Raw genomic sequence first — 22,041 nt, forward strand, 5'->3', positions numbered from 1 at the left:
GTTTTTTTTTTTATTGTAGTAGGAGAAAATAAGAAGGATAAGGAACCACATAAAAAACAAATGTGGTCTCTTTCATCGTACTAAAAAACACTTCTTTATAGTGTCTCTCTTTATCTTCTCAAAAAAATCACTTAGATGGAAAGGTGGTCTCTTTCGTCTTCCTAAGTACTATATTTAATTTGATATAAGAGGCCATACATTAGAACAGATGGTGTCTTTGCCTCATTTTTTTAACGACAAAATTCTAGCTTGTGGCTTTATTTAATTTACCTATAATTTTTTTTTGATATATATTTCCTACAAAATCGCGTGCCACTTGCATTGACAAAATTCGAATTATTATATAACTTGACAAAAATTTCATTAATGCAATACCATAATTCATTACAAAATAATATCGATATATGAAGATTCAAAAAATCAACTTCTCAAAAGATACCTAAAGCAGCCATTATTTCTTTCAACTCATATGCAGAGTAAATTAATCAACTCATTGTTCTAACTAATTACCTATCTAATCCTGCTTAACACCTAATCAAAATCGACACTTTCTTCAGATTCCACTTCTTCCGCTTGTTTATATTCCTCCACGTATTTGATCCATAAGTCTCTCAACTCGTCAAGCTTGTTTTGAGGAAATTCAGTTGTAACTCCGCCAAAGTACTACAAAACATTAATAAATTTATTTAAAAATAATTTGATATGAAATATGTTGTTAATCATAAAAGTAAGTATTTTTGATAAGTATAAATCTTGGTTAACTTCAAGCACTAATAATAGATATGAGAAATAATCAAGTGAATGATGTTTTGAAAGAATTGATACCTTATCAGGAATCACTTGTCGCCTTTTCTCTATAGTCTCGAGCATATATCGACATATATAATATCCACAGTCCAAAGATTCTTGGGATTGACGAGGACACTTGTTCATAGAGGTAATTATACAATTAGTCATATTACATATTAATTTTAATAAGCATCAATATAAATGCATCAAAATAATAAAAAATTAGAATAACATACCTCATGTTTTTTCCACTTAATTTTCGGATTCTTTTTCATTTTCTTAATGTCCTTTCGATATACAAGACTAAATTTTATGATTCCCCTAAAAAATTGTCAAGTAAAAATTAGATGATTACTTCAATATTATGAGTTAAATATATAATGTACTTTGTATACATACTCGTTTATGGTCCTTTGAGCAAACTCAGGAATATCATTTTCCGCCCCAGCAGGATCAAGCCAAAACACCACTCCATTCCACGGACTAATGACCGCTAGCATCCAATGTCGACTGCACATCTGTAAATGTTAGTGTGTGCATAGCCAGTTAACATCTTCCCATCCTTTTAATAATTAATTTAATAATTCATAATTACTTCTCATGATAAGGTGCAAAGAATAGTTGATTAACATTATTCCCTTCATTTTGGCCAAAGACACGAGCTAGATAGTCGAATTGCTCTTCTTTATTGGTTTGTGTCATAGGAGATAAATAATTTGAATCACAAAATCCATACATCCCACATACACCACCTTGTTGACACTTTTCGCTCAAGTATCTTGCACATTAATTTGGATTATATATATAATAAGTTCTATATTGTAATGAAATTAGGAAAGAACAACTAAAAACACAACCGAACTTAACTTACTTCATGAAAATGGACAAGTGAGTCACTCCGATCTTGAAAATAACATAAAAATTATTAAGTGGGGATTAAGAGTTCTCAACACACGGTTGTTTTGATTGAAGTAATAACATTATTAACATGACATACACATTCATCTTTATTAAGAATCACAAGCATATATTTTTTATTGTGATTAAAGTTTGACCGGTTCGTGGAATTTTGCAGATTTGGTTTCACAATGTACCCCATACAAAATTAGCATCAATTCTTAAGTCCATAAAAGAATATACATGTTTTTAGTTAAGCTTCTAGATAGACCAAATACGTTCATCAAATAATAATATATTACCATCAATTCTTAAGTCCATAAAAGAATATACATATTTTTAGTTAAGCTTCTAGATAGGCCAAATACGTTTATTAAATAATACATTAGTGTAATTAACCCAAACCTTGGATTACCTAATTGAATTTTTTCTTTTGCTTAACATCTTAAATAGAAGGGGATGGTTTGAATCCCCTACTACCGCAGCAAGAAATGCATGTTCATTTCAATAACACAATTTATCTAGTTTAATTTTCTTCAAGAATTAAAGAAACCTAGAAATTGATAATGATGAAGCCAATCAAGGAATTCAATGCAGCTTTGCATTGGTTGAACTGACCACTGAGGAGGAAGTATTTTTAATCGGAAAATTCTATTGTACATGTACAGTAACTAAACCTTTTTATAGCTCTTTCTTTTCTCAAAGGAAATCATATATTTAATAATTCAACCACAAAGCATTAAGACTTTGGAAAAAGCTTAATTAATTGACTAGTAATCTGGAAACTTACTACTAAAAATTCGAAAATTGTTGTGGTCACTAAGTCCAAATTCAGAATTTGGAACCTTCTACAACTTACCCTAGTCCTTGACTTTGAGATTTCTTCAACCTGACACTCGGATCTGAACCCTTGTTGGACACTCAGTATCTGAATTTCAGCCACATAATGTGATAACTAAATTTCGAATCTGCCAAAGTAGCTATTAGGTGTAGAAATGGCAAATTTGTGGTGTTGTGTGCAAAAGATAGGCAACTTTGTGTAAGATATTTAGTGTTTAGTTTGTGTTGATGATAGTAGACGACTTGAAGTTCAGGTCATTGGAGGTCGAGGAAGAAAATATGAATGAGAAAGCGCGGAAGCATTACGTGTCTAGACAAGGACGTGTTTATTCCATTGGAGATGACATCAATCAGCTATTTGACTCTGTAAATATTAAGAATTCAAGAAAAGGGAAAGCTATTCAGAGGAATCCTATGAAGCAACCCATTAGGGCCAAGTCTCCACAGACAGTGGGGATTAGAATCAGCCTTATCAAACTACTATCAACTACTAATCCCATAGCTCCATCTGAAAAAGAATGTCACTCCTATTATGAACTTTCCATGTGAAATATATCTACATGAACTATAAGCAATACTTGTGCTCCTACATCTTACCTCTATCCCTCCCTTACCAATCAATATAACCAAATTCTCAAATTCCCGTTCTTCTCAAGCAACCACCAAGGAATTTTTTTACAAGTTGCATTTGAAATGCAATATAAACCAAGTCATTTCTAATTTTCTATACAATAGTACAATGATGGTTGCCATCAACAAACAATCATGGTGAACCCATTTGTAGAAGTGCAGAACCTATTATACCAAGGAACTGACTAGACAAACCAATTTAGAGAGAAAATAGAATAAACAGAAACAAATAGAACGAATGAGCGAATGGTACCACCACCAACCCTATGACCACAAAGCTTTCTCACCTCCTCAACTACCACCACACCTCACCTTTTTTCATACAGGTAGCCCTCCTAAGTCCTAAATCACAAAACCTTCCCCAACTCTGCCTATGAGGCTCTATCTTTGCCCATTTATGTCTCCTTTAACTTGGTAGCATTATCTAGAGAACTAAAAGGGTAATTTGAAATCATGCTCAAGAAACAAACAACTACAAATGCGAGATGAATTGATCGACACTTACCGTGATAATTCGGTCGTCGGCGATAACGCGGTGGTGGTAGACTGCAATGGAACAGTGTATACTGCGAAGTCGAGTAGACTGCAAATTGCGATAATTCGATCATCGGGAGAAAAGGTTGGCGAAGACGAGTAGACGGCGAGGAATATTGGCCGCCGGTGAATTCAGTGTACTGGCAACGGTAGCTGGCGAAGGAATTTTGGGTGGTTTCACACGGAAAATGAGGCGGTTCTGTTGTGGCGGTATCGGTGCTCTGGGAAGAAGAATGAGATCAATATAATTGTGATTAGTGAAGAAGGAATAAAGTATTCCTTTTAGTTAGGGTTTTAATTTTTAAAATTGGAATAAAGCTATTAGTTAGGTGTCTTTAATTTATTTTTTTTTTTTGAATTTACAATTCATCCCGCTAATAATGTATATTTTAGGATTCCATATATTCTCTAAAATGATACAAAATCAAAATAACCACTTAACAAAAATAAGTGGTTTCTTTAATATTGGAGATTTTGAGGATGTGCAAAAAGACCACATTTCTAAAAAGGAGGTCTTTTTTATTATAATATAAGAGACCTCTCATCTAAAAAATTAGGTGTTTTTTGTTAAATAATCACTTATGTCATCAAAGTGGTCTTTTATGGGTGGTCACTTTGCCCATATTTGTAGTAGTGTTATTATTATTTGGCGAGGTTGTTTTGGATATTTATGGAATCTTGTTATATAATGGAAATTAAGCCCTTCTTTTCTTTTCTTAATGAGAGAAAAGGACCACAATTTTTCATAAAGAGTATAGAGAATTAATACTAATTGATGGATTGATGTATCATTGATAATTATGAAAAAGTATTGATGACAATACTAAAGTTAAAGATATGGAAGGTTGAATTTTTGGTGAAAGAAATTGATGAAAATGATAGGGGATAGCGTGGATTATGGAGCATGGAGATGAAGATGTGGAATGTTTGTCATTTATACAAAGCATGGTATTTTTCAAATTGGGCCTTTTCAAATAAAACCAAATTTTTTTGGATTGGGACCCTATGCGGAGGGGCTCTTTGCACACCCGCAACTACGATCTTGTTACTTGGCTTGAACCAAACACTCAATAAATGTAACCGTTTTTGTTATCATTTTCCTACTCTATTTGTATCCACTCCCCTTATATTTCATATCTTGAACCAAACTACTTCTTATTGATAGAGTTTTCTAATAGACTTATAGTGATTGGTTGAGCCATGAAATTAGATCTAGGTTTACTATATATTGGTTACTATGATTATATAGTCACTATTGTAAGTAATATGTACTCTAAACTTTTTGAAATGAAAAATGTTGTAAGTAAAAATTAATGAGGAATATATAATATTCTTACGAATTAGATTAATTGAGCATGAGTTAATTAATTGAATTAGATTAATAATTGATTTAATTAATGTATTTTTTTTTTATCAAAAACTACCTTATTACGTTTTTAAAACCAAACAAAAACTTGATAGAATTAGTCATTAAGGGCATTTTTTTGTAATGCATGACTTCAAGCCAAGGATGTAATGAAACAGAGTGTTGTTTTTGAAATAGGTTAGCTATAAAAAAATAGATTTTTATATAATTAGTTAATACCTATTTGAGTGGATTTTGACTTTAATGAAGCAAACTGATATGCATACAAGGCCACATCAGTTATCTACTGATGCTTTGATTGTAAATTTGTAGAGGAGTTGGAATGGTAGCTTATGTAATAGCTACACGATAATCTTTAAGGTGTGAATTATTGTAATTATGATTTTTGAAAATTTTGTATTCTACAGGTTATGGAACTTAACCCATGTATAATTGTGCATCATGGTGGCTCTTGGGCAATTGATGGTTTAATGTCTTATGTTAATGGAGAGGTTAGTATGTTTGAACATATGCCTAAGGACATTAATGGATTGTATGTCAAGAATTTAATAGATAGTTTGGGCTATAATGATATTATCAAAGTGCATTACTTGGACCCAAGAAAAGATATGAAAGATGGAATAAGGTTCTTATTGTTTGATAATTGGACATTTGATACATTTTTAAGTTTGTTGCTTGAATTTAAAATCATACACATATATATTGAACATGAGGCAAGAGTTAATCCAGTTTATAAATGCATTTTAGATGATGTTGAACTGCATGGTTCTTTTATGAGTTTGCTAACTAGAGATGAAGTTGGGTGTTCTAGTGAAAGAGTGGAACCTAGTGTTTGTAAAGGGGTTGGAGGACTTAAGCAAACTGAAAAGGAAGGCATGATAGATTACGATTCAGAGGGTACCGATAAAGATGATGATGAAGTTGTCACTGCTAGGGCAGTCCTTAGAGAAGAAAAAAGAAACAAATGGCTTATAATGAAGAATTAGTTATGCTAAGGAACTTAGCTCAATCAAAGGGAATGAGTAAGGTGAATGTAGACGATGACTTTGAGGATGATGACTCGGATTTTGAAAGCCCTGCTGAATCGTCTGATGAAGACGATGTTGGTTATCTTGTTGCTCCACAAACAACCAGAAGGAGTAAGCCAAATAATATGGGGTACATTGAATGGGACTAAGCCTCAAGATACAATTTTTTTTGTTGGTCAAGCATTTGAGAATGCTGAACAGTTAAAGAAGGCTCTTGCTGATTATTGTATCCACCATGGAAAAAATGTATCATACACCAAGAACCATAAAGATAGGGTTGGAGCAGTTTGTAAGGTTGATGGATGCCCTTGGAGAATTTGGGCTTCTTGGGATGGTAATAAAAAATCATTTGCTGTCAAAACACATTTGGGTGAGCACACTTGTGGCTGGAGTTGTAAAGTGAATAAGATTAGTTCAACATGGATAGCAAATCACTATCAGAAAAAGTTTAAGATTAATCCTTACTTGAAATTAATGGAACTAATGGATTCGGTTTGGCTAGATTGGGGAATCAAAGTTTCCAAATTTATGGCTTTCAAGGCTAGGAGGAAGGGTCAAGCACTAATTGTTGGTGAGTACAAGGAACAATTTGCTTTGTTGCCAAGATATGGAGCTGAAATCAGAAGATCAAATCCAAACAACACAATTAAGTTTCAATTGAGTAACAACGTCTTTGAAAGGATGTACTTATGTTTTGATGCGCTGAGAAGAGGCTTTTTAGATGGTTGTAGACCATTCATTTCCTTAGATGGATGTTTCTTGAAAGCTCCTTATGGAGGACAATTGTTGGTTGCTGTAGGAAGGGACGGAAACAATCAAATGTTCCCTATTGCTTGGGCCGTTGTTGAAGTTGAAAGTAAGGATAGTTGGGGCTAGTTTTTGGAGTTGCTAGCTAGTGACTTGCGCACGACACATGGAGCTGGATTTACAGTTATGTCATACCAACAAAAGGGTCTTATTGCCGCAATAGCAGAGGTTCTTCCGGAGGCGGAAATCAGATGTTGTGCCAGACATGTTTATTGTAATTTTAGGGACATATACGGGGGAGGTCAACAATATAGGAAACTGTTTTGGAAGATAGCAAAAAGCACAACCGAAAATAAGTTCAAGGAAAACATTCAGCTTTTCAGAGACATATCAGATGCAGCAGCTAATGATTTGCTTAACAGAAATTATAAAAAATGGTGTAGAGCGTTCTATACTGCGCAATCATGTTGTGACACTATCGATAATAATATGAGTGAAGTATTCAATGCTTACATTTTAAACTCGAGGCATAAACCCATAATAAGTATGCTTGAAGATATAAGAGAGGGGTTGATGGATAGGTTGCATAAGAAAAGGTATCTCATTGGTAAGAAAGATTGTTTGTTATGCCCTAGAATCCAACAACAACTAGAAAAGGCTAAGATTGGTGCTAGGGGTTGGTCTGCATTTTGGGATGGAGCATTCTGTTATGGTGTTAGAGAGGGTGCAACTCAGGTGAAATATGTTGTGAATCTACTTGATAGAACATGTAGTTGCAATGCATGGCAGCTAAATGGAATCCCATGCAACCATGCTATTGCTGCCATTTGGAATAAAGTGGAGCACCCGGAGCACTACGTTAGTGAGTATTATAAGAAGGAATCATATTTAAAGGCTTATAAGTATTTGTTGGAGCCCGTGAACGGCCCACAAGAGTGGATAGCTGTTGATGAATCTCCAATTCTACCCCCTCCTTTGAAAAAGGTCAGAAATAGACGCGCAATCAAAAGAAAAAGGCAAGCGGGTGAGGTTACTGCAGCTGGTAAGAGAAGGAGAACTGGAGCCATTATGAGATGCAGTGTATGTGGTGAAGAAGGTCATAATAAGAGAAGTTGCAAAAGCTCTCTAACACAAAGCAATGACTACCATAACAATATGACAGCGAGCACCGAACAGCCACCGAAATCCAAGCAAAAGAGAAAGGAAAGAGTTGCTGGAACTCTTGCAACTGAAAGGGCTCAACCACCATTGCATACCAGCCACAATCCAACTCCACCGCCTATGCATAACAGGGGTTTTGGGGTTTATACTTATCCAAACGGTTTTCAAAGACAAGCATCTGTAAGTAACTTTATAAGCTTTTTTTTGTTTGTATGACACTTAATTAGGCTTGAATATGTTAATGTGTGGGTGTTTACAACTTTAACTAATTGAACAGATGCTATCAGAAATAAATCCTAGGAGGGTTGCTTATTAAACTGATTTTGAAGGTGAGCAAACCATGTCCAGAGTTCATGATTTTCCTCTGTCACAAACAAGCTCAAGCTCAGTTGCTCAATCTCATGGAAGGCATACCATTTCAAGTCAAGCATTGCAGGTAAATTTATCAACATATATATTGTAAAAGAACTTTCATTAATTTCATTAATAATAAACACTAACAATATAAAGATATTCTTTTATGGTACTTAGGATCTAGCACAAAGCAAATGGTTTAATAGAAGTTCACAGAACCATTAAGGTGAACATAATACTTTCTGTACCAATATTTTCAACCTCTTGATAATTTTATTTTCTTTTCTTTTCTTGCATTCACAAACCACTAACTTATATTGAATGTCAATTTGTCATTTTGCAGAATCATGAGGAGTTTTTGCAGAAACAAGAGTAGCTATAGCATAAACAACTTGAAAATATAAACTTCTGGTTTTTTTTTTTTTTTGGTGTTTTTTGGGTCAAAGCTGCTATTGCTAATTTTTGGGAGTATGCGGTTGATTGAAATATGCAGCATCTGTATCTTCTTCTTTTGGAAAATATTTTAATTATTGCCCTTTTTTTTAAGTGGGTGAATCTATGTTTTGCTTTAGTTGTTGACTTCTTTATTTAATAAAATGTGGTTGTTGACTTTAACGTTGGATATAACGTCTGTTAGCTTCAGGTCCTAATTGATAACTTTTTAAAGTTTAGGTCCTTAATGATAACTAGGTCTAAAGTTCAGGTCCTTGTATTGTTCTTAACTCGCTTTTTTAGAGTTAGGAATAGAATATGAATGATATTTAAATTGCGTAAATTAATCTAAAATAGGAATATAAATTTTAGTTTTCCTATATATAAATATGAACAGAGTGGCTTAATGGTGATTGTACACATAGGCCCTTGTGTAAGCTAAGTTGTTGAATATGCAATATGTATAAAAAAAATATGGCAATAAAATTATGTATTTTGTTAGTTTTATTGTGTGGGCTTAGTTCTCTCTCCTCTTATCCCCTTTCTCCTTAGTCTTCTATTGATGGGTCGGTCCTTACATTATCGATCTGCTATTGACCCATAACCCCATTGCATGTTCCAACAACTTTTAACTAACCCATTAATAACGTAATCCACTAATGGCCCGATCTTCAATTTACTTACATAGGATCATCCAATATAAAATGTATGGTATAAATTTGCTATGAAAAATATTCATGAGAGATTTTTTTTTCAATGTCCAAGCAAACATGATGGACTTTATTGCTATTTCAAATAATGGATGGTATGTTCATAATACAAGTCTAAGCACTTGGCTTTCAATACATAGTAGGGATTATAAATTATACTTAACTCCATAAGATTATCAAAGACCTCCTAGACTAAAACAAATTTTTACATAGGCAAATGCAAAAGACTGTTAAAGCCACCTTTACTGAACTCCCTGTTCTCCAACAACTTAAACAATGTAGGAATACTTTGTTCATGAGAGAAAAAATCAGTAGGATCAACCTTAGTCTTAACCATCACCAACTTAGGAAAATTGCCTTTAAAATACTTCTCCCATGAAGTTCCAATATCCAAATCAACATAGTTAAGAACACCTTCTCTTGGAGAATCAGAAGCAAAATGTGCCATAAAATCATATAACTCCCTTGCCTTATTCAAGTAAACTTCATCCATATTATCCTCAATCCATAACAAATCATAGAAAATCATGAATAAATTGTCCTTTCGATGAGCAAAAGGAGTCGCGGATTCTTCAATTTCATCCATCCTTCCTCCATAAGGAGTCCATTCCATATAAACTTCTCCTGTCTGCATGATCTTCTCCCATAGTTTAGGTAGTGCAGATTCAGGGATTGGTTTCTTGATGAAGTCACCTTTGATTTTACGATATGCTGGATAGATTATGTCGTAGTTGAGCAGGATTTCGCGTGGTGTGCCTTCAGGAATGCGATGCCAGAACATCGCTGATTCGATCCATGACATCTCCTTACAATCTTCTGGTGTAATTCCTAGCTCAGGAAAGCTGTTGCTCAGTATGTGAAGAAGCTTTTGTTTGCGTCCAAGAAATAGTGTGAGGAAATCCGCGGTTATTGTTATGTTGCCTTCAGGAGTTGGACTCACATTTGATTCTATCCTTATAATAAGCTCTTTAGGGAGCTTATGAGCTATTTTTTGCCATTTGTACAAGATGTGATTCACTCCTGTTTACAGAATTTTTTCTGTCAGTCAGATAGTACAATAAGAAGTGCCATATATGTAGGATAATGTATGGCTGTCTTTGTAATATACTACTACCTCCGTTTTCAAAAGATTTACACAGTTCAATTTCAGGAATAACCAAAGTAATCGCCAAAAGTATGAAATATAGTGTCTAAAAGTCGGGAAAAGTGAAAAAAAATATTAGAAAAGAGAAAGTATGAATAAGTGTAGTCTGTGTAGAGATGGATTGAAAGGTGGCAAAGATGATAGAAAATGTTACCATTTTTAGATAAAGTGAAAGTGTCTATATTACAAAAAATGGACTAAAAAAGAAAGTGCGTCTAATAATAAAAAAACGAATGGAGGTAGTATCATACTACACCCTTTTTAGTTTGACCCAAATATTTTGATACGATTAACAACGTACAATTTGAGCTACAATATCTTTAATTAGGCATAATAAAACTTATGACAAATTAATATTACTAAACTACCTAGCGAGACAAATGACAAAGTTGCATATTACTGTATTTTTCCCCAAACGCAAGTACACCTCTTTAATTTTTTTTGGATACAACATTTTATCATTAATCCAACTACTCAGCAAAAGAAAAATAGTGACTCTTAACAAAACAGAAGTAAAAGACCCTTAACATGAAATATGTAAAAATAGTGTCAAAAGACAAATCGGATATTTAATTGGAGAAAAACACATAAATCATTGTTGTTAAAATCCCGATCCAGATCTTACGATTATACGATTTTACGATCCTGGAGGACCTCACCGATCCCGATCCTACGTAGGATCTTAATTTTGTAAGATCTTTCGATCCTGCCCAACCAAAAAAAATCACATGGTAGGATCTTAACACGATTCTACGATCCTACGACTCTACGATCCGATCCTACCGTATAAAAATCATAAAGTAATTTCACATATTATATTTCTCCTATTAGATTTTGGTCGCATGTTATATCAATCTTATACTATTGAAAAACTGTCATCATTTGCTAATTAAAAAGTTCATTATTACTATGTGTAAATTTTTAACATGATATTCTCACCATATCTTAGTATAATTATCTCTATTTCACCGAATCGTAGGATCTTACGATCCTACGATTCGATCCCACCGATTCGATTCTATCAACCCCTACGATCCAAAGTAGGATCCCGATCCTGATAACATTGATATAAATGGTACTAACCTGGAGAAGCTACATCCTTGGTAACTCTAAAAACAGTCACCTTGGATGGTACACGAACAAGTTGAAGCTTCCAAGCCAAAATGACCCCAAAACTTGATCCCCCACCACCACAAATAGCCCAAAAAAATCCTCTCCCATAGCTTTCCTATCAAGAATCCTTCCATTAGCATCAACAACTCGTGCATCAACAATATTATCAACAGATAACCCATACTTCCTTATTAAAGCCCCGTACCCTCCCCCGCTAAAATGTCCCCCAGCGCCCACGCTGGGGCACACACCGCGGGGAAGGCATGTACGGGGCTCTTCTCCGCAATCCTATAATAGATCTGTCCTAGCGTGGCTCCAGATTGGACCCACGCTGTCTCTTTTTTAATATCGACCTTAACATTGTTAAGCTTAAACATATCTAGTAAAATAAAAGGAAAGGGGGCCGTGAACGAGATCCCCTCGTAGTCATGGCCCCCACTCCTAGTCTTAATTTTAACACCATTGGTTCTAGCACAAGTAACGATTGTAGCCACATTGAGCTCGGTCCTAGGAACCACGATCAGCAACGGCTTTCGAGTCGTCGGCTGTCGATAGCGGAGGTTGTTGGCTCGTGTATTGAGGATATCCTCGAAGGAGGAGTTGTTTGGGGTGTATATTACCTCAGAGATTGGATAATCTGAGGGATTAGAATGTTGCTCTAAGCATTGAACAAAGGCATTTACGGTTAAATCATTGTTGTTGGTTTTTTGAAAATTGTGGTATATAAGCTAAAGCTTGTGATGGTAATAATGATGATATAACAAGAACATAGATGATTGGAAGCAAAGCCACTAGGCTAACTATTTGGGAAGCCATGGTTCTGCTTTGGAGTTTTTCGATGATCTGGAACTTTTTTTTTGTTAAAGTGGATTATATATATTACCCACTTATTTAGATTATCATTAGCTAGTTAGTGGATGTGCTTTCGCCCTTGAGGTGCACGAGGGCTGAGCTTCTAACACTTACCTGCATATAATATTACTATATTGGTTTTCATGTGTGAATTGTGAATTGTGAAGTGTGGAGTGTAAAGTCACACGTTGATCAGAAAAGAAGGGAAATTAGAGATTTAGGTGTTGGTTCATTTTTTTGTGCTTCAAGAACGAAAACAATATAACTTGAAGGTAATGGTTAAGCTTCATTACACTACTACAAAAATGCATAAAAAGACCCCCTAAAAACACCTTAGAGACCACTTTTGAGGTGGTCTCTAGCTCAGTGGTCTCTCAGGATAAAAGACCACTTATTATGGGTGGTTTGTTATATTGAAAGAAGAGACCACTTTTTTTATATAAGTAGTTTTTTTTTTTATTGTAGTAGGAGAAAATAAGAAGGATAAGGAACCACATAAAAAACAAATGTGGTCTCTTTCATCGTACTAAAAAACCACTTATTCTTTATAGGTGGTCTCTTTATCTTTCTCAAAAAAATCACTTAGATGGAAAGGTGGTCTCTTTCGTCTTCCTAAGTACTATATTTAATTGATATAAGAGGCCATACATTAGAACAGATGGTGTCTTTGCCTCATTTTTTTTAACGACAAAATTCTAGCTTGTGGCTTTATTTAATTAACCTATAATTTTTTTTTTGATATATATTTCCTACAAAATCGCGTGCCACTTGCATTGACAAAATTCGAATTATTATATAACTTGACAAAAATTTCATTAATGCAATACCATAATTCATTACAAAATAATATCGATATATGAAGATTCAAAAAATCAACTTCTCAAAAGATACCTAAAGCAGCCATTATTTCTTTCAACTCATATGCAGAGTAAATTAATCAACTCATTGTTCTAACTAATTACCTATCTAATCCTGCTTAACACCTAATCAAAATCGACACTTTCTTCAGATTCCACTTCTTCCGCTTGTTTATATTCCTCCACGTATTTGATCCATAAGTCTCTCAACTCGTCAAGCTTGTTTTGAGGAAATTCAGTTGTAACTCCGCCAAAGTACTACAAACATTAATAAATTTATTTAAAAATAATTTGATATGAAATATGTTGTTAATCATAAAAGTAAGTATTTTTGATAAGTATAAATCTTGGTTAACTTCAAGCACTAATAATAGATATGAGAAATAATCAAGTGAATGATGTTTTGAAAGAATTGATACCTTATCAGGAATCACTTGTCGCCTTTCTCTATAGTCTCGAGCATATATCGACATATATAATATCCACAGTCCAAAGATTCTTGGGATTGACGAGGGACACTTGTTCATAGAGGTAATTATACAATTAGTCATATTACATATTAATTTTAATAAGCATCAATATAAATGCATCAAAATAATAAAAATTAGAATAACATACCTCATGTTTTTCCACTTAATTTTCGGATTCTTTTTCATTTTCTTAATGTCCTTTCGATATACAAGACTAAATTTTATGATTCCCCTAAAAAATTGTCAAGTAAAAATTAGATGATTACTTCAATATTATGAGTTAAATATATAATGTACTTTGTATACATACTCGTTTATGGTCCTTTGAGCAAACTCAGGAATATCATTTTCCGCCCCAGCAGGATCAAGCCAAAACACCACTCCATTCCACGGACTAATGACCGCTAGCATCCAATGTCGACTGCACATCTGTAAATGTTAGTGTGTGCATACCAGTTAACATCTTCCCATCCTTTTAATAATTAATTTAATAATTCATAATTACTTTCATGATAAGGTGCAAAGAATAGTTGATTAACATTATTCCCTTCATTTTGGCCAAAGACACGAGCTAGATAGTCGAATTGCTCTTCTTTATTGGTTTGTGTCATAGGAGATAAATAATTTGAATCACAAAATCCATACATCCCACATACACCACCTTGTTGACACTTTTCGCTCAAGTATCTTGCACATTAATTTGGATATATATATATAATAAGTTCTATATTGTAATGAAATTAGGAAAGAACAACTAAAAACACAACCGAACTTAACTTACTCATGAAAATGGACAAGTGAGTCACTCCGATCTTGAAAATAACATAAAAATTATTAAGTGGGGATTAAGAGTTCTCAACACACGGTTGTTTTGATTGAAGTAATAACATTATTAACATGACATACACATTCATCTTTATTAAGAATCACAAGCATATATTTTTTATTGTGATTAAAGTTTGACCGGTTCGTGGAATTTTGCAGATTTGGTTTCACAATGTACCCCATACAAAATTAGCATCAATTCTTAAGTCCATAAAAGAATATACATGTTTTTAGTTAAGCTTCTAGATAGACAAATACGTTCATCAAATAATAATTATTACCATCAATTCTTAAGTCCATAAAAGAATATACATATTTTTAGTTAAGCTTCTAGATAGGCCAAATACGTTTATTAAATAATACATTAGTGTAATTAACCCAAACCTTGGATTACCTAATTGAATTTGTTCTTTGCTAACATCTTAAATAGAAGGGGATGGTTTGAATCCCCTACTACCGCAGCAAGAAATGCATGTTCATTTCAATAACACAATTTATCTAGTTTAATTTTCTTCAAGAATTAAAGAAACCTAGAAATTGATAATGATGAAGCCAATCAAGGAATTCAATGCAGCTTTCATGTGTGAACTGACCACTGAGGAGGAAGTATTTTTAATCGGAAAATTCTATTGTACATGTACAGTAACTAAACCTTTTTATAGCTCTTTCTTTTCTCAAAGGAAATCATATATTTAATAATTCAACCACAAAGCATTAAGACTTTGGAAAAAGCTTAATTAAGTGACTAGTAATCTGGAAACTTACTACTAAAAATTCGAAAATTGTTGTGGTCACTAAGTCCAAATTCAGAATTTGGAACCTTCTACAACTTACCCTAGTCCTTGACTTTGAGATTTCTTCAACCTGACACTCGGATCTGAACCCTTGTTGGACACTCAGTATCTGAATTTCAGCCACATAATGTGATAACTAAATTTCGAATCTGCCAAGTAGTATGCATTAGGTGTAGAAATGGCAAATTTGTGGTGTTGTGTGCAAAAGATAGGCAACTTTGTGTAGATATTTAGTGTTTAGTTGTGTTGATGATAGTAGACGACTTGAAGTTCAGGTCATTGGAGGTCGAAGAAAATATGAATGAGAAAGCGCGGAAGCATTACGTGTCTAGACAAGGACGTGTTTATTCCATTGGAGATGACATCAATCAGCTATTGACTCTGTAAATATTAAGAATTCAAGAAAAGGGAAAGCTATTCAGAGGAATCCTTATGAAGCAACCCATTAGGGCCAAGTCTCCACAGACAGTGGGGATTAGAATCAGCCTTATCAAACTACTATCAACTACTAATCCCATAGCTCCATCTGAAAAAGATGTCACTCCTATTATGAACTTTCCATCGAATATATCTACACATGAACTATAAGCAATACTTGTGCTCCTAACACTTACCTCTATCCCTCCCTTACCAATCAATACAAACAAATTCTCAAATTTCCATTCTTCTCAAGCAACCACCAAGGAATTTTTTTACAAGTTGCCATTTGAAATGCAATATAAACCAAGTCATTTCTAATTTTCTATACAATAGTACAATGATGGTTGCCATCAACAAACAATCATGGTGAACCCATTTGTAGAAGTGCAGAACCTATTATACCAAGGAACTGACTAGACAAACCAATTTAGAGAGAAAATAGAATAAACAGAAACAAATAGAACGAATGAGCGAATGGTACCACCACCAACCCTATGACCACAAAGCTTTCTCACCTCCTCAACTACCACCACACCTCACCTTTTTTCATACAGGTAGCCCTCCTAAGTCCTAAATCACAAAACCTTCCCCAACTCTGCCTATGAGGCTCTATCTTTGCCCATTTATGTCTCCTTTAACTTGGTAGCATTATCTAGAGAACTAAAAGGGTAATTTGAAATCATGCTCAAGAAACAAACAACTACAAATGCGAGATGAATTGATCGACACTTACCGTGATAATTCGGTCGTCGGCGATAACGCGGTGGTGGTAGACTGCAATGGAACAGTGTATACTGCGAAGTCGAGTAGACTGCAAATTGCGATAATTCGATCATCGGGAGAAAAGGTTGGCGAAGACGAGTAGACGGCGAGGAATATTGGCCGCCGGTGAATTCAGTGTACTGGCAACGGTAGCTGGCGAAGGAATTTTGGGTGGTTTCACACGGAAAATGAGGCGGTTCTGTTGTGGCGGTATCGGTGCTCTGGGAAGAAGAATGAGATCAATATAATTGTGATTAGTGAAGAAGGAATAAAGTATTCCTTTTAGTTAGGGTTTTAATTTTTAAAATTGGAATAAAGCTATTAGTTAGGTGTCTTTAATTTATTTTTTTGTTTTTGAATTTACAATTCATCCCGCTAATAATGTATATTTTTAGGATTCCATATATTCTCTAAAATGATACAAAATCAAAATAACCACTTAACAAAAATAAGTGGTTTCTTTAATATTGGAGATTTTGAGGATGTGCAAAAAGACCACATTTCTAAAAAGGAGGTCTTTTTTATTATAATATAAGAGACCTCTCATCTAAAAAATTAGGTGTTTTTTGTTAAATAATCACTTATGTCATCAAAGTGGTCTTTTATGGGTGGTCACTTTGCCCATATTTGTAGTAGTGTTATTATTATTTGGCGAGGTTGTTTTGGATATTTATGGAATCTTGTTATATAATGGAAATTAAGCCCTTTCTTTTCTCTTAATGAGAGAAAAGGACCACAATTTTTCATAAAGAGTATAGAGAATTAATACTAATTGATGGATTGATGTATCATTGATAATTATGAAAAAGTATTGATGACAATACTAAAGTTAAAGATATGGAAGGTTGAATTTTTGGTGAAAGAAATTGATGAAAATGATAGGGGATAGCGTGGATTATGGAGCATGGAGATGAAGATGTGGAATGTTTGTCATTTATACAAAGCATGGTATTTTTCAAATTGGGCCTTTTCAAATAAAACCAAATTTTTTTGGATTGGGACCCTATGCGGAGGGGCTCTTTGCACACCCGCAACTACGATCTTGAAAATATATTGAATGTCAATTTGTCATTTTGCAGAATCATGAGGAGTTTTTGCAGAAACAAGAGTAGCTATAGCATAAACAACTTGAAAATATAAACTTCTGGTTTTTTTTTTTTTTTGGTGTTTTTTGGGTCAAAGCTGCTATTGCTAATTTTTGGGAGTATGCGGTTGATTGAAATATGCAGCATCTGTATCTTCTTCTTTTGGAAAATATTTTAATTATTGCCCTTTTTTTTAAGTGGGTGAATCTATGTTTTGCTTTAGTTGTTGACTTCTTTATTTAATAAAATGTGGTTGTTGACTTTAACGTTGGATATAACGTCTGTTAGCTTCAGGTCCTAATTGATAACTTTTTAAAGTTTAGGTCCTTAATGATAACTAGGTCTAAAGTTCAGGTCCTTGTATTGTTCTTAACTCGCTTTTTTAGAGTTAGGAATAGAATATGAATGATATTTAAATTGCGTAAATTAATCTAAAATAGGAATATAAATTTTAGTTTTCCTATATATAAATATGAACAGAGTGGCTTAATGGTGATTGTACACATAGGCCCTTGTGTAAGCTAAGTTGTTGAATATGCAATATGTATAAAAAAAATATGGCAATAAAATTATGTATTTTGTTAGTTTTATTGTGTGGGCTTAGTTCTCTCTCCTCTTATCCCCTTTCTCCTTAGTCTTCTATTGATGGGTCGGTCCTTACATTATCGATCTGCTATTGACCCATAACCCCCATTGCATGTTCCAACAACTTTTAACTAACCCATTAATAACGTAATCCACTAATGGCCCGATCTTCAATTTACTTACATAGGATCATCCAATATAAAATGTATGGTATAAATTTGCTATGAAAAATATTCATGAGAGATTTTTTTTTCAATGTCCAAGCAAACATGATGGACTTTATTGCTATTTCAAATAATGGATGGTATGTTCATAATACAAGTCTAAGCACTTGGCTTTCAATACATAGTAGGGATTATAAATTATACTTAACTCCATAAGATTATCAAAGACCTCCTAGACTAAAACAAATTTTTACATAGGCAAATGCAAAAGACTGTTAAAGCCACCTTTACTGAACTCCCTGTTTCCAACAACTTAAACAATGTAGGAATACTTTGTTCATGAGAGAAAAAATCAGTAGGATCAACCTTAGTCTTAACCATCACCAACTTAGGAAAATTGCCTTTAAAATACTTCTCCCATGAAGTTCCAATATCCAAATCAACATAGTTAAGAACACCTTCTCTTGGAGAATCAGAAGCAAAATGTGCCATAAAATCATATAACTCCCTTGCCTTATTCAAGTAAACTTCATCCATATTATCCTCAATCCATAACAAATCATAGAAAATCATGAATAAATTGTCCTTTCGATGAGCAAAAGGAGTCGCGGATTCTTCAATTTCATCCATCCTTCCTCCATAAGGAGTCCATTCCATATAAACTTCTCCTGTCTGCATGATCTTCTCCCATAGTTTAGGTAGTGCAGATTCAGGGATTGGTTTCTTGATGAAGTCACCTTTGATTTTACGATATGCTGGATAGATTATGTCGTAGTTGAGCAGGATTTCGCGTGGTGTGCCTTCAGGAATGCGATGCCAGAACATCGCTGATTCGATCCATGACATCTCCTTACAATCTTCTGGTGTAATTCCTAGCTCAGGAAAGCTGTTGCTCAGTATGTGAAGAAGCTTTTGTTTGCGTCCAAGAAATAGTGTGAGGAAATCCGCGGTTATTGTTATGTTGCCTTCAGGAGTTGGACTCACATTTGATTCTATCCTTATAATAAGCTCTTTAGGGAGCTTATGAGCTATTTTTTCCATTTGTACAAGATGTGATTCACTCCTGTTTACAGAATTTTTTCTGTCAGTCAGATAGTACAATAAGAAGTGCCATATATGTAGGATAATGTATGGCTGTCTTTGTAATATACTACTACCTCCGTTTTCAAAAGATTTACACAGTTCAATTTCAGGAATAACCAAAGTAATCGCCAAAAGTATGAAATATAGTGTCTAAAAGTCGGGAAAAGTGAAAAAAAATATTAGAAAAGAGAAAGTATGAATAAGTGTAGTCTGTGTAGAGATGGATTGAAAGGTGGCAAAGATGATAGAAAATGTTACCATTTTTAGATAAAGTGAAAGTGTCTATATTACAAAAAATGGACTAAAAAGAAAGTGCGTCTAATAATAAAAAAACGAATGGAGGTAGTATCATACTACACCCTTTTTAGTTTGACCCAAATATTTTGATACGATTAACAACGTACAATTTGAGCTACAATATCTTTAATTAGGCATAATAAAACTTATGACAAATTAATATTACTAAACTACCTAGCGAGACAAATGACAAAGTTGCATATTACTGTATTTTTCCCCAAACGCAAGTACACCTCTTTAATTTTTTTGGATACAACATTTTATCATTAATCCAACTACTCAGCAAAAGAAAATAGTGACTCTTAACAAAACAGAAGTAAAAGACCTTAACATGAAATATGTAAAAATAGTGTCAAAAGACAAATCGGATATTTAATTGGAGAAAAACACATAAATCATTGTTGTTAAAATCCCGATCCAGATCTTACGATTATACGATTTTACGATCCTGGAGGACCTCACCGATCCCGATCCTACGTAGGATCTTAATTTTGTAAGATCTTTCGATCCTGCCCAACCAAAAAAAATCACATGGTAGGATCTTAACACGATTCTACGATCCTACGACTCTACGATCCGATCCTACCGTATAAAAATCATAAAGTAATTTCACATATTATATTTCTCCTATTAGATTTTGGTCGCATGTTATATCAATCTTATACTATTGAAAAACTGTCATCATTTGCTAATTAAAAAGTTCATTATTACTATGTGTAAATTTTTAACATGATATTCTCACCATATCTTAGTATAATTATCTCTATTTCACCGAATCGTAGGATCTTACGATCCTACGATTCGATCCCACCGATTCGATTCTATCAACCCCTACGATCCAAAGTAGGATCCCGATCCTGATAACATTGATATAATGGTACTAACCTGGAGAAGCTACATCCTTGGTAACTCTAAAAACAGTCACCTTGGATGGTACACGAACAAGTTGAAGCTTCCAAGCCAAAATGACCCCAAAACTTGATCCCCCACCACCACAAATAGCCCAAAAAAAATCCTCTCCCATAGCTTTCCTATCAAGAATCCTTCCATTAGCATCAACAACTCGTGCATCAACAATATTATCAACAGATAACCCATACTTCCTTATTAAAGCCCCGTACCTCCCCGCTAAATGCCCCCGCAAATAGCGCCCACGGCGGGCACACCCGCGGGGAAGGCATGTACGGGCTCTTCTCCGCAATCCTATAATAGATCTGTCCTAGCGTGGCTCCAGATTGGACCCACGCTGTCTCTTTTTTAATATCGACCTTAACATTGTTAAGCTTAAACATATCTAGTAAAATAAAAGGAAAGGGGCCGTGAACGAGATCCCCTCGTAGTCATGGCCCCCACTCCTAGTCTTAATTTTAACACCATTGGTTCTAGCACAAGTAACGATTGTAGCCACATTGAGCTCGGTCCTAGGAACCACGATCAGCAACGGCTTTCGAGTCGTCGGCTGTCGATAGCGGAGGTTGTTGGCTCGTGTATTGAGGATATCCTCGAAGGAGGAGTTGTTTGGGGTGTATATTACCTCAGAGATTGGATAATCTGAGGGATTAGAATGTTGCTCTAAGCATTGAACAAAGGCATTTACGGTTAAATCATTGTTGTTGGTTTTTGAAAATTGTGGTATATAAGCTAAAGCTTGTGATGGTAATAATGATGATATAACAAGAATAGATGATTGGAAGTAAAGCCACTAAGCTAACTATTTGGGAAGCCATGGTTCTGCTTTGGAGTTTTTCGATGATCTGGAACTTTTTTTTTGTTAAAGTGGATTATATATATTACCCACTTATTTAATTAGATTATCATTAACTAGCTATAGTGGATGTGCTTTCGCCCTTGAGGTGCACGAGGGCTGAGCTTCAAAACACTTACCTGCATATAATATTATTATATTGGTTTTCATGTGTGAATTGTGAAGTGTGGAGTGTAAAGTCACACGTTGAACAGAAAAGAAGGGAAATTAGAGATTTAGGGGTTGGTTCATTATTTTTGTGCTTCAAGAAACGAAAATAATATAACTTGAAGGTAATGGTTAAGCTTCATTACACTACTACAAAAATGCATAAAGAGACCCCCTAAAAAACACCTTA

The 22,041-nt window shown here is 34.3% G+C and overlaps 2 protein-coding genes, 2 long non-coding RNA genes and 2 pseudogenes across 4 annotated transcripts; 2 read left to right on the top strand and 4 right to left on the bottom strand.

Annotated features, from left to right (window-relative positions):
• Positions 1–336: 336 nt before the first annotated feature.
• On the bottom strand, positions 337–1,047 carry LOC125492369 (uncharacterized). The gene is made up of 2 exons (XR_007268939.2): positions 826–1,047; positions 337–663 (listed from the first exon to the last, which is right to left on the bottom strand). It is a non-coding gene; the product is annotated as an uncharacterized LOC125492369 (long non-coding RNA).
• Positions 1,048–6,096: 5,049 nt separating this feature from the next.
• On the top strand, positions 6,097–6,960 carry LOC125492672 (uncharacterized). Its single transcript, XM_048635377.1, has one exon. The coding sequence runs from the start codon at positions 6,097–6,099 to the stop codon at positions 6,958–6,960; it is 864 nt and encodes a 287-aa protein (XP_048491334.1).
• Positions 6,961–7,017: 57 nt separating this feature from the next.
• LOC125492448 (uncharacterized) lies at positions 7,018–8,722 on the top strand. Its single transcript, XM_048634938.1, has 2 exons — positions 7,018–8,172; positions 8,690–8,722. Exons 1-2 carry the CDS (start codon positions 7,018–7,020, stop codon positions 8,720–8,722), a joined length of 1,188 nt encoding a protein of 395 aa, XP_048490895.1.
• A 754-nt stretch (positions 8,723–9,476) lies between these two features.
• LOC125492475 (berberine bridge enzyme-like 10) lies at positions 9,477–12,717 on the bottom strand (annotated as a pseudogene).
• Positions 12,718–13,385: 668 nt separating this feature from the next.
• On the bottom strand, positions 13,386–14,062 carry LOC125492649 (uncharacterized). The gene is made up of 2 exons (XR_007269299.2): positions 13,874–14,062; positions 13,386–13,712 (listed from the first exon to the last, which is right to left on the bottom strand). It is a non-coding gene; the product is annotated as an uncharacterized LOC125492649 (long non-coding RNA).
• A 4,530-nt stretch (positions 14,063–18,592) lies between these two features.
• LOC125492472 (berberine bridge enzyme-like 10) lies at positions 18,593–21,829 on the bottom strand (annotated as a pseudogene).
• Positions 21,830–22,041: the final 212 nt, after the last annotated feature.

Source organism: Beta vulgaris, chromosome 8 (genome assembly GCF_026745355.1).
Source record: "Beta vulgaris subsp. vulgaris cultivar EL10 chromosome 8, EL10.2, whole genome shotgun sequence".
In the NCBI taxonomy this organism is placed as follows: domain Eukaryota; kingdom Viridiplantae; phylum Streptophyta; class Magnoliopsida; order Caryophyllales; family Amaranthaceae; genus Beta; species Beta vulgaris.

Excerpts from the sequence above, each read along its gene's own strand:
- LOC125492672 (XM_048635377.1), top strand. The coding sequence starts at position 6,097 with ATGACTTTGAGGATGATGACTCGGATTTTGAAAGCCCTGCTGAATCGT.
- LOC125492448 (XM_048634938.1), top strand. The coding sequence starts at position 7,018 with ATGTCATACCAACAAAAGGGTCTTATTGCCGCAATAGCAGAGGTTCTT. Across the intron at positions 8,173-8,689 it reads GTTTTCAAAGACAAGCATCT|AATCATGAGGAGTTTTTGCA; the intron begins GTAAGTAACTTT and ends GTCATTTTGCAG.